Source organism: Peromyscus leucopus, chromosome 17 (genome assembly GCF_004664715.2).
Source record: "Peromyscus leucopus breed LL Stock chromosome 17, UCI_PerLeu_2.1, whole genome shotgun sequence".
Taxonomy (NCBI): Eukaryota; Metazoa; Chordata; class Mammalia; order Rodentia; family Cricetidae; genus Peromyscus; species Peromyscus leucopus.
Genome location: NC_051077.1, coordinates 6,079,212 through 6,095,153, shown reverse-complemented (window position 1 = coordinate 6,095,153; position 15,942 = coordinate 6,079,212). Strand labels below are relative to the sequence as shown.

At 40.7% G+C, this 15,942-nt stretch overlaps 1 protein-coding gene across 1 annotated transcript in view; it reads left to right on the top strand.

Moving 5' to 3' along the window:
* The window catches only part of Csmd1 (CUB and Sushi multiple domains 1), a 1,301,483-nt gene that overhangs the window by 1,058,411 nt on the left and 227,130 nt on the right, over window positions 1-15,942 (top strand). The window contains exon 25 of the mRNA XM_028882070.2: window positions 13,213-13,415. Coding sequence (XP_028737903.2) covers window positions 13,213-13,415 — 203 coding nt within the window. The remainder of the gene's footprint in view (window positions 1-13,212; window positions 13,416-15,942) is intronic.

Genomic DNA, 15,942 nt, shown 5'->3' with positions numbered 1-15,942 from the left:
AAAGGATTATTTATAGGATTGCCAAGAGATCAAGGAAAAGATGCCCCCCCCAGCTCAGCCAAGTGTAGACCCTTCCAATCACCTAGAAACCATGCACATGGTCAATCAATCCTCTAATGCAGCTCTGCTAGGTAAAGCAAGCCCAGATCTCACTGGGAAAACTTTTGGGGCTTCCACAGTCTAATAAGATGCTGTAGTGAATTTGGTCCTATTAAGAGTGGTGGGCTAATACTTTTCTGAGATACTGTATGTACTTCAGTGCTAAGCATGGCTGTGATTTATACAATAAAGGTGACAAGATGTACATACCAGTAAAGGAGACCAAGGACTATACTCTGCACCACCACATGAGTACACTGTGCCTTAACCTTGAGTGCCCTTCTACACTGGTCCTGAGAGCTCTTTGTTTTTCTGTTCCTGATTGTCTGTGGGAAACTGTACTGGGTGGTACAGTTGAAAAAAAATGCTTAACAAGCTTGCACAGTTTTAATGTTACAAACAGAACATTATCAACTTTGTCAATACCATGCCTAATGTAGACTATTAAGAGAAAAATGGTTGTATTAATGACTTTGGTCTCTCTCATCCTGTCTGGGTTGCAATGTCTTTCTGTAAGGCAGCAGATGAGCCCAGACCATTTCAACTTATTTTTTTTTGTTACAGGGGTCTTGAGTGAGGGGTGTTTGTCCAGCGAACCACCAAGTTCAGACAAAAAAAAAAAAAAAAAAGAATTGCACATCCTGGAAAATAGACCCAGGAAGAGGGTGAGAATGTGAAAGGAAAGTGAAAAGTGAAGTGACGGTTGAAGAGAAAAGGGCCTCTGAGAGAGTGACAGTTGGAGATCATGGGGTCTGTCAGAGTGGGAGACTAAGAGAGAGCTCCAGCAGGGATGGAGAAGCACCAGACACAGAGAGAAAAAAACATATCAAGACCAAGGGAGGGGCTCCAGTTAGGGGTCCACCCAAAGGCTCTGGGTTGAACTTTTACAGGCTCCACCTCCCATAATCTCTTTCCACCTTCTTGATTGGTCCTACCCAGAGTCTCTTCCTTTTGGAAAGATCCTTTCATTCCTTCAGTAACTGAAGCCTCCTGGAGAGTCCTTCCCATCCCTGTTAAAACTCCTTGCTGGAACCTGTAAAGTTCTCAGGGCCTGTCTGTCACACTCTGAGCAGAGTATTTAATTTTATTTATTCAAGTTTAATTTTATATACCTAAACAACTAATGTATATGTATTTTGAAAAGTTTTTTGCCAAGCATACATTATCTCTTTACCAGATATCACCAGTGCTGCAAGCTGCAAGAATATGTTATGGAGATTCAGCTGTATATAATAAAGCTATACCTAGAAGGGTCAAGGAATTCTTCTAGAGAAAAGTCAAATATCAAGGAATATTTGATGATATTTTGCTTTTAATATATCAGGTGTCTTCTGCTATGACTTTGATGTGTGCTCATGTACTATTAGGCCTTAACAGCAAACAGTATAAACATCTCAGACCTACTGCTGATCTGAACTAGGTAACACCCCTACAGAGCCTAGGAGACAGGCAGGTATGTAGATGCATAGCTTTGTTTCTTATGCAAATGAAGCTCAAACTGTCTCTTTCCTTCAGACCTAGTGGCATTCCAGAGCTATTGACTCAGGACAAAAGAGTTTTTTTCATAACCAGGTGAAGGCTGGGGCAGAATTTTTCTAGTCTGAGCAGAGTTGTATGGCCAAATATGGGAGAACAGGGCAGAGTTTTTGGATGAGTAGGGATTGGATCAGATCAGAAGAGGAAGGAAAGATGGAGGATGAAGGAATGGAGGATGAAGAAGAGGTCGAGAGCATATGAGCTTAGTTATTACTAGGACTGTGAGAGGACAGAAAAAGAAGGGACAGAGAAGAACTGAGTGTCAGAACAGAACTGAAAATATGTAGACAGAATTTTGTTATAGAGAAATAAAGTGGACGGACAAAAGAGCCTGGTGTACTTATATTCTTTCCCTTCAGATTACCCCAACTCCAGTCATAGCATCTTCCCCAGGACTCTGGGAGAAACCTTCTCAGGGCAGGCCCCTGGGAAAATTTTGATACACCACTCCACATTGACAAATGTCTTACATGAATCTATATGTGCAGGTGTTCCTTGGCAACTGTGGGTGACTAGCATCCAGGAGACTCATAGATACCTAAGTCTACCTTCTATGCATGTATTCTTCACAAATCCTCTCAGGTGCTTCACTGGTCTCCAGAGTGTCTACACCTAGTACAATGTAGATGCTGTGTTAACAGCTGGGATGGTAGACAAGCAACAATGGTGAGAGAAAGAAATGTGCACGCACATCACAGAAGCAATTTTAAAAGTCTCCATTTTAATTTCATTAAATCTGTGGGTTTATAACCCACAAGACAGGGTGGATTGCATTCTGTAGTATGTATTATGAACATACATAATTAAACATTGTGTCTCTCATCAGATGTTTATATTGCTAGCTTTGCCATTACCCACACTGATTTGCAAACAGTCTTACAAGAAAATCGCTACCCATGTTTATGGTTAATTCTTTAGAACAAATCCCAGGAAATAATTTACTAAATTAAACAGTGTAAGCATTCTCAAATGCCTTAATTCAAATCCTCCTTTGGGGTATTTGCCTGTTTGTCAAATCATATGTATGTTTTAATTTGACCTGATTTAACTTAAAATAATGAGATATTATTTAAAGAAAAATAAGAAAATTTAAAAGATGCTTACTAAAATCTTAGAAACCTGGGATTTTGAAAATATATTTTTCTGTGAAAATGCAAATACTTACATTTTGATTTCCATAATTATCTCCATATGAGGAAGCCAGCATGATTTCTTTTATCCTGAAGGGTTTTTCTGTTAGCAATCATGATCATATTCCTCAGCCACTTTAGTTTCCTATTTTGAGGATTATCTGTTTAGATCTGTACCCATTTTTAATTGTTTTTTATTTTGTTTTGATTTCTTGATTTCTAATTTTTGGGATTCTTTATAAATGTTACTTATTAGCTTTCTATTGGATATGGAGTTAGTAAAATATCTTCTCACCTTGTAGACTGCTGCTTTTCCCAAATGATGGTGTGTAGCAAGCTTTCTTTTGGGCTACCAATCAGCTCCCAAAGCTTATTATTAGTTATGAATGCTCGGCCTTATCTTATGTCTGCTTCTTACTAGCTCTTGTAACTTATATGAACATGTTTCTCTTTATCCATGTCTTGCCTGAGGGCTTTTTACCTTTCTTTCATTCTGTATTTCTTACTCCATATCTGACTGACTGGTGGCTGCCTGGCTGGCTGGCCCCAGATGTCTCCCTCTCTTCCTCCCTCATTGTTCCTTCACTGTTCCCTCTTGTTCTCCTCTTGAGACTAGATTCCTGCTCCTCTTTATTCTCTATAGCCATCATTCCTGCCTATCCATCTACCGCCTAGCTATTAGCCATTTAGCTCTTTATGGGACCAATCAGGTGCCTTAGGCAGGCATGGTAAAACAACAAGACATCTTTACATAAATATATAAATGCAGCAGAAACAAATGTAACACATCGTTGCCTAGTTAAATAAATATCCCATAACATTTCCCCATTTTTGTCTAAATAAAAGGAAATAACTTTTTTTTTTTTTTTTTTTTTTTTTGGTTTTTTGAAACAGGGTTTCTCTGTGTAGCTTTGTGCCTTTCCTAGAGCTCACTTGGTAGCCCAGGCTGGCCTTGAACTTACAGAGATCCGCCTGGCTCTGCCTCCCAAGTGCTGGGATTAAAGGCGTGCACCACCAACACCCGGCTGGAAATAACTTTAACATAGTAAAATTGTATATAGTAACATCAGTTATCAAGTAAGAGTTACATTTACAATATCCAGTCCCTTTGCATTTGGAAAATTAAAAGAAATCACTCTATTATCTATTCTATCTTGATGAGTCCAAAGCTCTTTATATAGTTTACCTTCTATCATAACAAAGGAAAACTGCAACTATAACTATCTAGTCTTCAACTCCATCAAAGACCCCAGAAGGGTATAATATTACCCGAGTAAACAGAAAGTGCAGAGCAAGCAACTTGAAAAACTAAAGAAATGACAGAGACATCTGGCTGCCTGGACAGTTACCCAAATTTCCTCTGAAACCTTGGGGCATCCGTCTTCAACATATAGGCCTACAATATCTGGCAGATTTTTCTATGAAGCAGGAATTTTGGAGGACTTTCCCACCTTGTTTTAGCAAAGTTTAACAATCTTCTATGTCCTGACTGTCCAGTTTGAATGGTATACTGTCAGCAGTAGAGGCAAGGACATTTTCCAGCCAAAATGACTAGCTGTCCAACATGGAAAGCAAACTCTGTGTGGAAGTTCTTCAATGCCCATCCTCTTTCCTGAAATAAATTGGTACTGCCAGGAGCAAATGTATCTCACTGTCATGAAAACTCTTATCTTAACAAAAGATTCTAAATGCCATATTCTCTAAGTCTTTGAAGTGTCTGAAGACAACCTATCTAAAATATATCTCTGTATGATTGTGAATATATACCGAACATAATTACAAGTTTCATTGTTATCTATGACTACTAGCCTGCATGTCTTAATTATCCTAAATGATTTCTAATAATAGCTTTCAAGGACTAAATGAACTGCATAGGTACAATGCCTTAAAAAAGAGTAGAAACAGGCCGGGCGTTGGTGGCGCATGCCTTTAATCCCAGCACTCGGGAGGCAGAGCCAGGCGGATCTCTGTGAGTTCGAGGCCAGCCTGGGCTACCAAGTGAGCTCCAGGAAAGGCGCAAAGCTACACAGAGAAACCCTGTCTCGAAAAACCAAAAAAAAAAAAAAAAGAGTAGAAACATATATACAGGATGTGGTAACAAATATAATCTTAAATTTGTATCAATATATATACTTATTATATATATACATACACACATATATATATATATCTTAAACAAGAACAGAAACATATACACTAAGTTATAACAAGAAGTAACCTTAAATTTGTATCAATATACAAAAATCTATACCAATATAAAATATTTGAGATTAATACTTACTTTTTCATTTAAAGTAGATTCAATAATATACCCTTTCATCCTAGCATTCTTATATCCCCCTATTTCTTTTCAGAATGAGATCCTTGAATCTAACCTCCCTTGTTTAGTTTATTCTCAATCATGACCAATAATAATTTGAAAATATTTCCCATAAACAATGATAAGCACCTATAACCCACTAAATGACTGAAAACTACCCTTCCACCCTTGGGCATATGGGTGTCATATTCCTAAAATTACTTCTTGTTTTCTGGAGTTGATGGTATCTTTAGGAGACACTGAGAAAATTGAGATAATGGTCAAGTCCTAGCTGTAACATTTATTGTCCAATCTCAGAACTGTTCCCATGCAGAGGGATCAGTATATCTCCTGTCTTGTAGTTTTTCTGGTTTATTTCTTTATGTCTATAGCCAAGGTTTTCAGGAGGTCTCCCCCAATCAAACCTGATCTCTATTAACCTTGAAGGAAAACACAGCCTTTTGTTTCCTTTGGAAACAAAGGCATAACCTCCTCCCCAGCACAATACATTTTTTGACTTTCATTTTAAAGTTAAGGCAACCCTAACATATCTAGGCTGATTTAATTTAGCAGCCCCTTTTTACAATACTGTGTCTTGCAGCAGCTTTCATTCACTCATCAGCATTCAAAGAATTCAAAGTCAACACAACACCATACAGAATCCAGACTCCCTGTGCATTCTCCCCAACTGCCCTCTGGTTTTTCAAGACAGGGTTTCTCTGTGTAGTTTTGGTGCCTGTCCTGGATCTTGCTCTGTAGACCAGGCTGGCCTTAAATTCACAGAGATCTACCTGGTTCTGCCTCCTGAGTGCTAGGATTAAAGGTATGCACCACTATGGCCCAGTGTATTTCCCATCTTTACATGGCTTATTTTTTTATATTACTTTACTCAGTCTTTAAAGACTTTACTTTTGTAAACTATTTTTTCTTATGGCTGTTTGTACCCATTTTCTTTTCTTTCTTAGCTTACACACATTTTTAAACACACTATAATCTGTTTAAGGGTTTGTTTGTTTGTTTTCCAATCTGGGCCTGTCTTACTGTGTGTCTCTAGCTTTTTCTGACTATGTAAGCCAAACCTTAAACTACTAAGCCACTTTGTGCTCATGGCTGCCTTCACCCCCCTCAGGTCCATGAAAGCTGACTTTTACACTCCACAGACCTGGCCAAGAGTTGCATTTAACTGGGAGTTGCATCTAACTGGAAAAGTCTCTTAACTGCCCCAGCTCTAGAAAGCTAGTACCAGCATGGTGGAAGACATTTTTATTTAGCTTTTTGTTTCTACTTAATATATTCTGCAAATGCTTGCTGTACAACATAGCCTATTAAAGGAGCCATATCAAGTCCTATGTGGAAATTTGGGCCCCATGTTGGGTGCCAAATGTAGCAAGGCTTTCTTTTGGGCCACCAACCAGCTCCAAAATCATGACCCAAATCATGACTTATTATTAGTTAAGGATGCTCAGCATTATCTTATGCTCATTTCTTGCTAGCTCTTATAACATATTTACCTGTTTCTTTTCATCTACATTTTGCCTCAAGGCCTTTTTTTTTTTTAACCTTTCTTTTATTTTGTATGTCATACTCTGTATTTGACTGGCTGGTGGATGCCTGGCTGGCTGGCCCCAGGCATCTCCTTCTCTTTCTCCCTCATTCTCCCCTCAAGCTTAGATTTTTCCTCTTCTTTATTCTCTCTGCCCAGCAGCCCAGCCTATACCTTCTACTACCTAGTTATTTGCCATGCAGCTTTTTATTAGACCAATCAGGTGCCTTATGCAGGCAAGATGAAACAGCAACCATTCTTTAACATTATTAAACAAAATGCAGCATAAACAAATGTAACACATCTTTGCCTAGTTAAACAAATACTCCACAACAATTGTGTTCTTCATGATGCAGAAGTTTTTCAGGCTTATGAGCTCCCATTTGTTCATATTTTTTATCTTAATGCCTGCATTAATGGTGTTCTATTCAGAAAGACTTTTCCTATGCCAGTGAGTTCAAGGTTATTCCCTGCTTTCTCCTCTATCAGGTTCAGTGTATCTGGTGTTATGTTGGGGTCTTCAAAACATTTGGAGTTGATTTTTGTGCAAAATGATGAGTCTATATCTATTTGAATTATTCTACATGCAGTTGTCTGGTTTTACCAGTACCATTTATTAAAGATACTGTCTTTTTTCATTGTGTATTTGTGGCTTCTTTATCAAAGATCAGGTGTGTGGATTTATGTCTGGATCTTCAAATTGATTCCATTGATCAGTATGTCTGTTGTTATACCTACTTTAGTAGAACTGCTGAGTTTTAGTGCACACATAGTGTCTTGGCTGTTACTGATTGTGTTTTATTCTGGTGTTTAGGTATCTGTGTTTGAGATTATTGTAATTCTAGGTGCTGATATCTAGTCTTGTTTTTGTTGGGTAGGCATTTTGTTCCTTAGTTTCTATTGCCCTCTCTGGTTCTTAGGAAAGTATAATGGCTGTGTATTGCTTGGCAGAGAATTCTTCTGAGATACTGCCAGGTGCAACCAATGACATTACAGGTATAATGTGTTTCTAGGTATCGGGAGCTGATATTTAGCAATGGGGATGGGCTAGAAAGGGGAACTGGGGGAATCTACAGAAGTGAATAAGAAAGATGTTCCTTCAGGATCTGCTTAGCACCCTGGGAATGGGGTCAGAGAGTGAGAAGAGGCCATAACAGGTGATCTGCTATAGAGCTGGGTATGCAACTGGGGATTGGATAGGGAGGTGAGGAGGAAGAGTGAAGATCTGAAGTTCACCTACCTGCTTCTCTGCTGGCCTTACTTCCTTTCCTGGCAGGAGTGGCCACAGGGTTCCTAGAGATAACTGCTGAAGTTGGGGACTGGGATAAAGATTGGAGTAGGGGGAAGGATAGTTGGAGGCCAAGACCTGCGTAATTCACTGAAGATGGGTGAGGGGAGGGAGGGTGGGCACAGCAGGTGGATTTCTATAAAGCTGGGGTGATACTGGGGGATTGGGTTTTAAAGAGAGAAGGGAGACGAGAAGGTCTGCAGTTTCTCTACCTGCTTCACTGGCTGGTGGCTTGGTGTGAGACTTTCCAGGAAATGCCTGCTGGAGTAGGGAGCTGGAAAAAAATAAATTTATAAATTTAAAAAGGCCATGATCCTAATATTCTTCTCATGGATAAAAGTTTGTATTGTTTCTTTAAATACTTATCCATACATTAATATTTAAAGAAATTTTTTTTTACTTTTATTTTGTTTTAAATGTGCAACCAATTTTCAAATCATAATTATGAGATCCATATTTCTATATTTCCCTTTAATGGTCTCCTCAAGTCAGTTTTAGTAATCTAAGTTTCATAGAAAAATATTATATATGGAATTTAAAATGCAATGTCAAAACTTAATTCCTTACCAGGTATAAGTGGCACGTGCCTTTAATCCCAGCACTTGGGGGCAGAAGCAGGTGGATCTTTGTGAGTTCGAGAAAAGGAGTTTCAGGAGAACCAGGGCTATGTAGAGAGACCTTATCTCCAAAAAATAATAAAGAACTAATTCCTTAAATCAACTCCTCATTCCTTCCTTCCTTTGCTGTTTTTAAGACTCATACACACAGCACAAACTGGTAGTCCATGCTATAGTGCTGCTGGTAACAAGTAGTAGCTGTCTTCCTTTTTTTACCTTAGTTTCTAGAGTTGGTAGTTGGCAGGGGTTATGTATTCAGTGAACATAACTTGAAACCCACCAGTTTGGCCAGTGAGATGCATAAAGGTGTTTGCTGTCAAGCCTGACAACCTGTGTTCAATACCCAGAATCCACACTATGAAAACAGAATTGACACCTATAAGCTGTCTCCTGACATCCACGTAACATAAGTGCATACACACACACACACACACACACACACACACACACACACACACACCAAACATTATAAAAAATTAAAATAGAAAAGCCACCAAGTTTTGCATTTAGACAATAGAATTATAAAATATAGGAAAGAATAAATTCAAGAAGTGAAAATGTAAAAAAAATGCATAAAATAAAAGAGCAATAGGACAATGAAAGAAAAAGTTGGGTATAGTGCTCACACCTGTAATCTGTAAAGATTAGGTGGGAGAACTGTTGTGAGTCCAAAGCCTGCTTAGGCTACATAGTGGATTCCGGGTCAGCCCAGCATAGAGTGAAACCCTGTCTCAACAAATAAATAAAAGAGACAATAAAGACAATTAGTAAATGAAAAAATGCAAAAAGGTATTCTTCTGGATATCACTGAGTAGTAAAATAACTGACAATTTTTTTCGATAAACAGGGAATGTATGTAAACATGAAATCACTCTTTAAAAACTTTAAAATATGATAGGTTATCTTATAATGATATGTTGTAAATAGCTTCCAGACCAGAAAAATCAATAAAGAAGGAAGTAGTCTAATATTTTTAATAGTTTAAAACAACCTATCCATCAAAAGAGGAAGGAAGTTAGGGAGAGAAAAACTTAGCTGAACTCTAAAATCCATCTTATTTGCATGCCAGTAAAAACATGTGTGCTTATCCAAACGAAAGGCAAGGAATAATGTCACAAGGTTTCAGTCTTTTTATGAGAAACAGAAGAGCAGGAAATGCAACAAACATGTCCAAGGTTTAAATGGCAGGTGTCTTTTCCTGTGGCAAAGAATTCAGCAAGATGAGAGTAGGCAGCTATATTCAGATAGTATATAGTGGACAGGTCTCAAACCCTGGGACAAATGGATCTAAAGTGGATCTGACTGCTAGGTTCTCCCTGCATCCCTCAGTTCCTAGCTGTCACAGGGTGGTATAGTCTACCCTGAACTTCTGCAGCCAAGGTATTAGGCTGGGCTGCTCTATCCCCAGAGGTTCTTCCCTATATAATTCAGCCATCTTGGTTACCCACCTGTCTTTTACCTTTTGCCCTCTTGGCTGCTACATCTGGTTCTTCTCTGTTCTTGCTCCCTTTCCCTCTGCCCTCTCCTCATGGGGTTCAGGGTCATGTCTACTCTGGACTCTCCCTGAAGTCCTTGCCCTGACTATGCTCCCCCTTTTATCTACAATACACTTTCTCCTCCACCATGTCATGTCCTTTCCTTGTCATTCCTTTTTTTATCATTCAACATCAACCCTAATTAGAAAGAGAAATGACACATTATGCAAATGGAGCAGATGCCTGTGATCAGGTAATGTGTTGGCTATGGTCCTGTTCTGTCTCTGTCCATGAACTTTGGTGACTTTATCCTGTCTTAGAGTTTAAAATCATGTATCAGTGGGAAACATGTTAGTCTGATTGTCATCTAGACTTCTTCTGGAGCCCCTCACAATGTTAGAACTGCCTTTGTATTTCCCTCTGCATAGTTCTGAGCTCTGAGGTCCAACCCAGAGATTCCACTCTTCCAAGTCACACAGGTGCCTACCTTCTCCTTTTCTCAACTGGGTCGATGGCCACTCCAGTCTTTTTTATTTGAAGCTAAAAATCTTTAAAGCTCCTCGCATCCTCTTTTCCATAGCCCTCCACCTGATTTTGCTACTTTTCAAAGTGCATCTAGAATCTGCTCAGCTCTCATTGTCTGCACTGTGCTGCTTCCATAAGGAACATGGATCTCCTTCTGGCATCTCTTGGGAAGGTCACAGATTTGACACTATCCATCTGCAATATTTTTTTCTATAGCATGAAGTGTAAATAAGCATATTTTTGCAACTGAGGGTGAGATAATTGTTTCACAATCACTGGACTTGATATCTCACCCAGCCAAAAAGACAAAATACCTTAACACATCCTAAGAGGTCCTGTTTCCTTTGTCTCTTCCTCCTCCCAATCACCTACCTCTCATTTCTTCTATTGTCTTATGACTTACTCCCCTCTGTCTGCTCTGGGTTCCTGGGTTTTCTGCAAGGCTGAAGTCCTCTGCAACAGATCCTTACTTGGTGGAATGGCTCTTTGTGTGACTGTTTCAGACTCCATGGGTTTCTTCAAGACTGTGCATACACCTCATCCTGCTGTGTGGCTTAACCTCAACAGTCTATGCCATCTGTCTCTCCCAGCCAGTACTTGAGAGTCTCCCCCTCCCTCCATTTCTGCTTTTGATCCAGTCCTACTCACCGTCTACTAGAATGTGGTATTCTTTGTTTATTCTTGTTGCTGTGCATTTCCATCATAATACAAATGGTGATGGCTGCTTATGCAATTCAGTGGCTTCTTCCATGATCTCAGAAGTGCTTTTCATTCATTTCTGGGATTCTACAAATAGTGAATTGCTCAGCTACTTTGTAGGAAAAATTCGGTACACACACACACACACACACACACACACACACACACACAATGGTCAATCTCATTAATCATCAAAGGCCATGATTAAACAAAACATGCATATCTGTCAAAGACTCTGCCTCTACACATAGTATTGTGTCAAGAATTGGCAAGACTCAACAAAGAACATACCTTGGCACATTATTATGAGACTAGAAGTAGAGTCACAGGGAGAGCAGGATGGCTGGGTGTTTGTTTGTTATGCCAGCCCTCCATATCCCCTGGGATGGGCATTCCAGAATGCCCACTGTGGTACTGTACTCTATTACTAGAGGGAGAGAGAGAGAGAGAGAGAGAGAGAGAGAGAGAGAGAGCGCAACTGGGGTCCAGTCAGGGGAGGAAAGAATAAAACAAGTCCCTGGACATTTGAAATAATTAACAGGGGTCTGGAGAGATGGCTCAGTGGTTCAGAGTGTAAACTGTGCTTGCAGAGGATCCACATTCTGTTCCTAGCACCCACATCAGCTTCCTCACCACTGCCTATTACTCCAGCTCTGGGGAGATGACATCCTCTTCTGGCCTCTGCAAGCACCTTCAATCCATGTGCACGCATGTGAAACACACACACACACACACACACACACACACACACACACACACACATAAATAAAAAATAAATTAAATCTTGAAGTAAATTAACAGACTATACTCTTTACTCGTGGAGACTCATGATCCCAAATGTAAGACTGAACTGAGAATGATAAAGGTCTACAAGGTTCCACCTTCGTGATTCCAATTAACCACATATAGGGGACCAGGGACTCAGGGAGCTCATACATTAGCACGTGTGGAGATGTCAAAAGTCTAATTGGGAATACCACATCACACAGTGAGGGGTATTAGGATAAGTAGGTGATTGGCTAGTAGTGTGCAGGGGATATGGAGATAGACCCATAAAAATTTAGTTTTGAAAAGAGTTGAAATAAGCAGGACAAACTATTGAGAAAATACATGCTGAGAAGTAAATTCTACTACATTCTGTACTTTGTATATACTATTCTGTACCGAATGTCTAAATGTACGCTACATGTTTTATGCTTTACCTAAGAGAGATGCGCCAATCCTTCATATATGCAATATGTGGGAAATGATGTAGCTAAGATTCACGTACAGTTCTGTGCAGGTCAGCTATGGTGACTGTGTCTGTGGCAAAATCCACGCACAATAAACAGTAAATGAAAACCTATAAAGAACTTTGAGGAAATGTTTATTGACTTTTTGCCAAACTTTAAATTCTTCTGTCTCTCCATCATCACCTTGAGCTTCTTCCAGTGTAAAGATGGTTCCTGGAAATACCTCTAAGTCTAAGAGAAGTGGATGGAATGTTATAAAGAAGAGAATTTATATCGGGCAGTCTGCTTGTGTGTCGTTGTCTCAAATAATGTACTAACTCTGAAGATGAAATGTACAGAAAGGACATCAGAACAGACCAAGCAAAGGGACTGGGTTTGGAATCTTTCTCCTGGGGTGTGTGCTGCCACCTAGTGGCATGTTAAGGACAGCATTGATAAGAAGAAGTCAGGGTACCCAACTTGTTAGGGATGTACGTACTCTGGCTGGAATTATAAAAACCATCTAGCAGTCTTGGAATGAAATGTTGTGTCTCTGGACAACAGCTTAGCCTATACCATGACTCTCTACACTAGTGACTGATGTGTTTGGACTCTACTGTGTTTTGAACTGCCCAGACCCTCATTCTTCTTTTTCCGATGTGCTAGAAGATACTTGATGGAGATGTGAAGTGAGCTGGTGGTCAGTACAACCTCGTGGCTAGGATAAGGCCCTTTGCAGAGGGAAAGTATGATTCTCACTGAACACAGGAGCTCTGCTCTCTCTTTGCAGCCTCCACTTCATCGTGTTTGACACGGAGACAGCTCATGACATCCTCAAGGTCTGGGACGGTCCTGTGGACAGCAACATTCTGCTGAAGGAGTGGAGCGGCTCGGCCCTGCCTGAGGACATCCACAGCACATTCAACTCGCTCACACTGCAGTTCGACAGCGACTTTTTCATCAGCAAGTCCGGCTTTTCCATCCAGTTTTCCAGTAGGTGCAAATACGGGTTTCTTCCTTCAACTTTCGTGTGTGCCAGGGCGCAGAGCTCTGGGTTCATACGTGATTGGGCAATGTGTGCTTAGCATAAATTGAGACTTGGAACGGACTTATTGGCAAGGAGAAGAAATTTTTCTTTTCTTTTTCATTTAGGGGACAGAGATTTCTATTCTCATCTGTGAATGGGTTCATAAACAATGTTCTTACAACAAATGACAAATGAACACAAGAAAAACATTGCCAACTTTACTTACTATTGGTTTTGTGTAACTTGGGAACATCTGTAAGTGAAGACCTAAGGGAAGAGAGGAAAGCTCAGGTGGAAGCTGATGAGGGCAAATGGTATGACCAGATGGCAGTCAGCAGTGAGCCCTGTGAGCCCTGCTGGGGTAGTAGAGTCTTCTCCACATCACTGTATGCCTTCCTCTGCTCATGGGAAAGACTGGTGTGGCAGGAAAGTCATGTGACTAACCTTATAGAGGATTGAATATGCTTGCTTCAAGAGCTGTAGAGGCAGGAGGTCACAGAGCTGCTTTTCTCAAATGCTAGTGGCTGTATTTTATGGTGGTATGTCCTCAGTTCATCATTGTCAAGACTAGAGTTGGCTTGGGAACTGTGTATATTACCAGGTAGGGAATTCTGTAGGGAAAAGAAAGGCTTCAAAGCTTTCACCGGGACAGCAACTCTCTAGGCAGCAGTAGGAGGCAGACATCAAATGACATTAATATGGGAAAGTGGTGCTTGTGTCTGGGGTTCTCCTGTACCTGGCATTGAAGCTTGGTTTCCTGATTTGAGTCTGTCTGGGGCCTCAGGCACTTGCTAACAGGGCTTACTCATATTGTGCTTTCAAACTCCACTTCACAAGTGTCTGCATCCTTCCTCTGAATTATTACTGAGAGAGGCACATTCCCACACTTTAACTTTTACATACTTAAGATAGTCACATCCACACTGCCCAGCCCATTCAAACAAATTGCTTCCTCAGAAGGATGGAACGGATACATTCTCTAGCAGTTCAAACATTTAGTACCCTACAAAGAGCAGCAGACAGAGGTGCCATATAATTTGGTAACATACATGGTCAGCCAAAGAATCCTGACAATCAACTTGCACCCACATAGCCTGTCTCTTGGCAGGCACATGGAGAGCCATGTTTAGTATTTGCATGAGGAAATGTAAGGCCGAGGTCAAGTGAATGCCTTCAAATGTCAGCAATTAAATCAAGGTTATAGTCTCCACAATTTCTTACTCTGGTGTCACTGTGCTTTGAGGCAATAACTTGCAGACACATGCCTTTACTTTTATTTTGATTATCATTCTTTTGAGACAAGAAATCATGTATCCCAGGATGCCCACAAACTTGCCTTGTAGCTAGAGATAACCTTGAACTTCTGGTTTTCCTGTCTCCACCTCCCAGGTGTTATGACTACAGGCATGAGTTTATATGGTGCTGAGCATTGAAGGGAGGGCTTCGTGCATGTTAACATGTACTCTATAGACAGAGCTACATCCCTGGCCACTGGAACCATACCTTTATACGGAAGTATCATTGCTGGACAACGGACCTCTCTGGAGATGCTTCCTTCAGTGACCATCCTAGCTTTGTGATAAATAAATAAGTCCTTTAGTTCAGGATTGTACCCCTTTGGCTTTCTGTTGTATAAAATCACCCTTTGTTTTGGGAAGTTGGTTATCATTACACTTTATTTAGCAAACGGAAAGTCAGACAAGGTCATTTTCCCTTCTGCATGTACTCTGGCTTTTACATTTTCAGCAGACTTTGTTTTCTACAGCCCTTTACAGTTCACAGAAAAGTTAAAGAGAAGTACAGCATTCTCATAGACTTCTCGCTCCTCAGCTCCGCGTGCTCTGACTTCCCAACAGACCTCCTCCAGAGTGGCACTTTGTCAATCTATGAGTCCAGCTGACACATCATTCTCTCCTGACACCCCAGTTCATGTCAGCACTTGCTCTGGCTGTTATGGCCCGGGTTTAGACCAGGGTGTAAATACACATGGCCGCCATCACAGTGTCATTCCAAAGAGTAATTACCTCCCAGCAACCCAGATCCTAGAAAATGGACAGAAACCAGTGCTTTTTGCCTGATCGCCGTGGCTCCTTCTGGCTCCTATACCACTTAACCTGTTGCAGCCCTATTCCCTCCCTGATGCTAGAAACAGGTTTTTGGGGGTCCCAGGTACCAAAGACTAGAAGCCATCCAGGGGTCTCCCAGGCTGCCAATATCAAATTAGAACTGCTACCTTGCATATTGAACAAGTACCACATCCCTGATCTCTCCAGTGTGAGACGGCCATTGTTGGATTATCTGGGCTGTATTGTGATACTGTGGAAGCCACTCTAAACTGAACCCCCCCTTGAATGTATCCTTCATTCTATCCGTTCTGTCCCTTTAGAGGACCCAACCAACACAGTCAGATCACTACCTCTGCTCCACCGCTTCTTGCCCCACCCCCAGCCCCTGAACATCCCTGACTACCTCCCCACCTTGAGTTTGCCATTC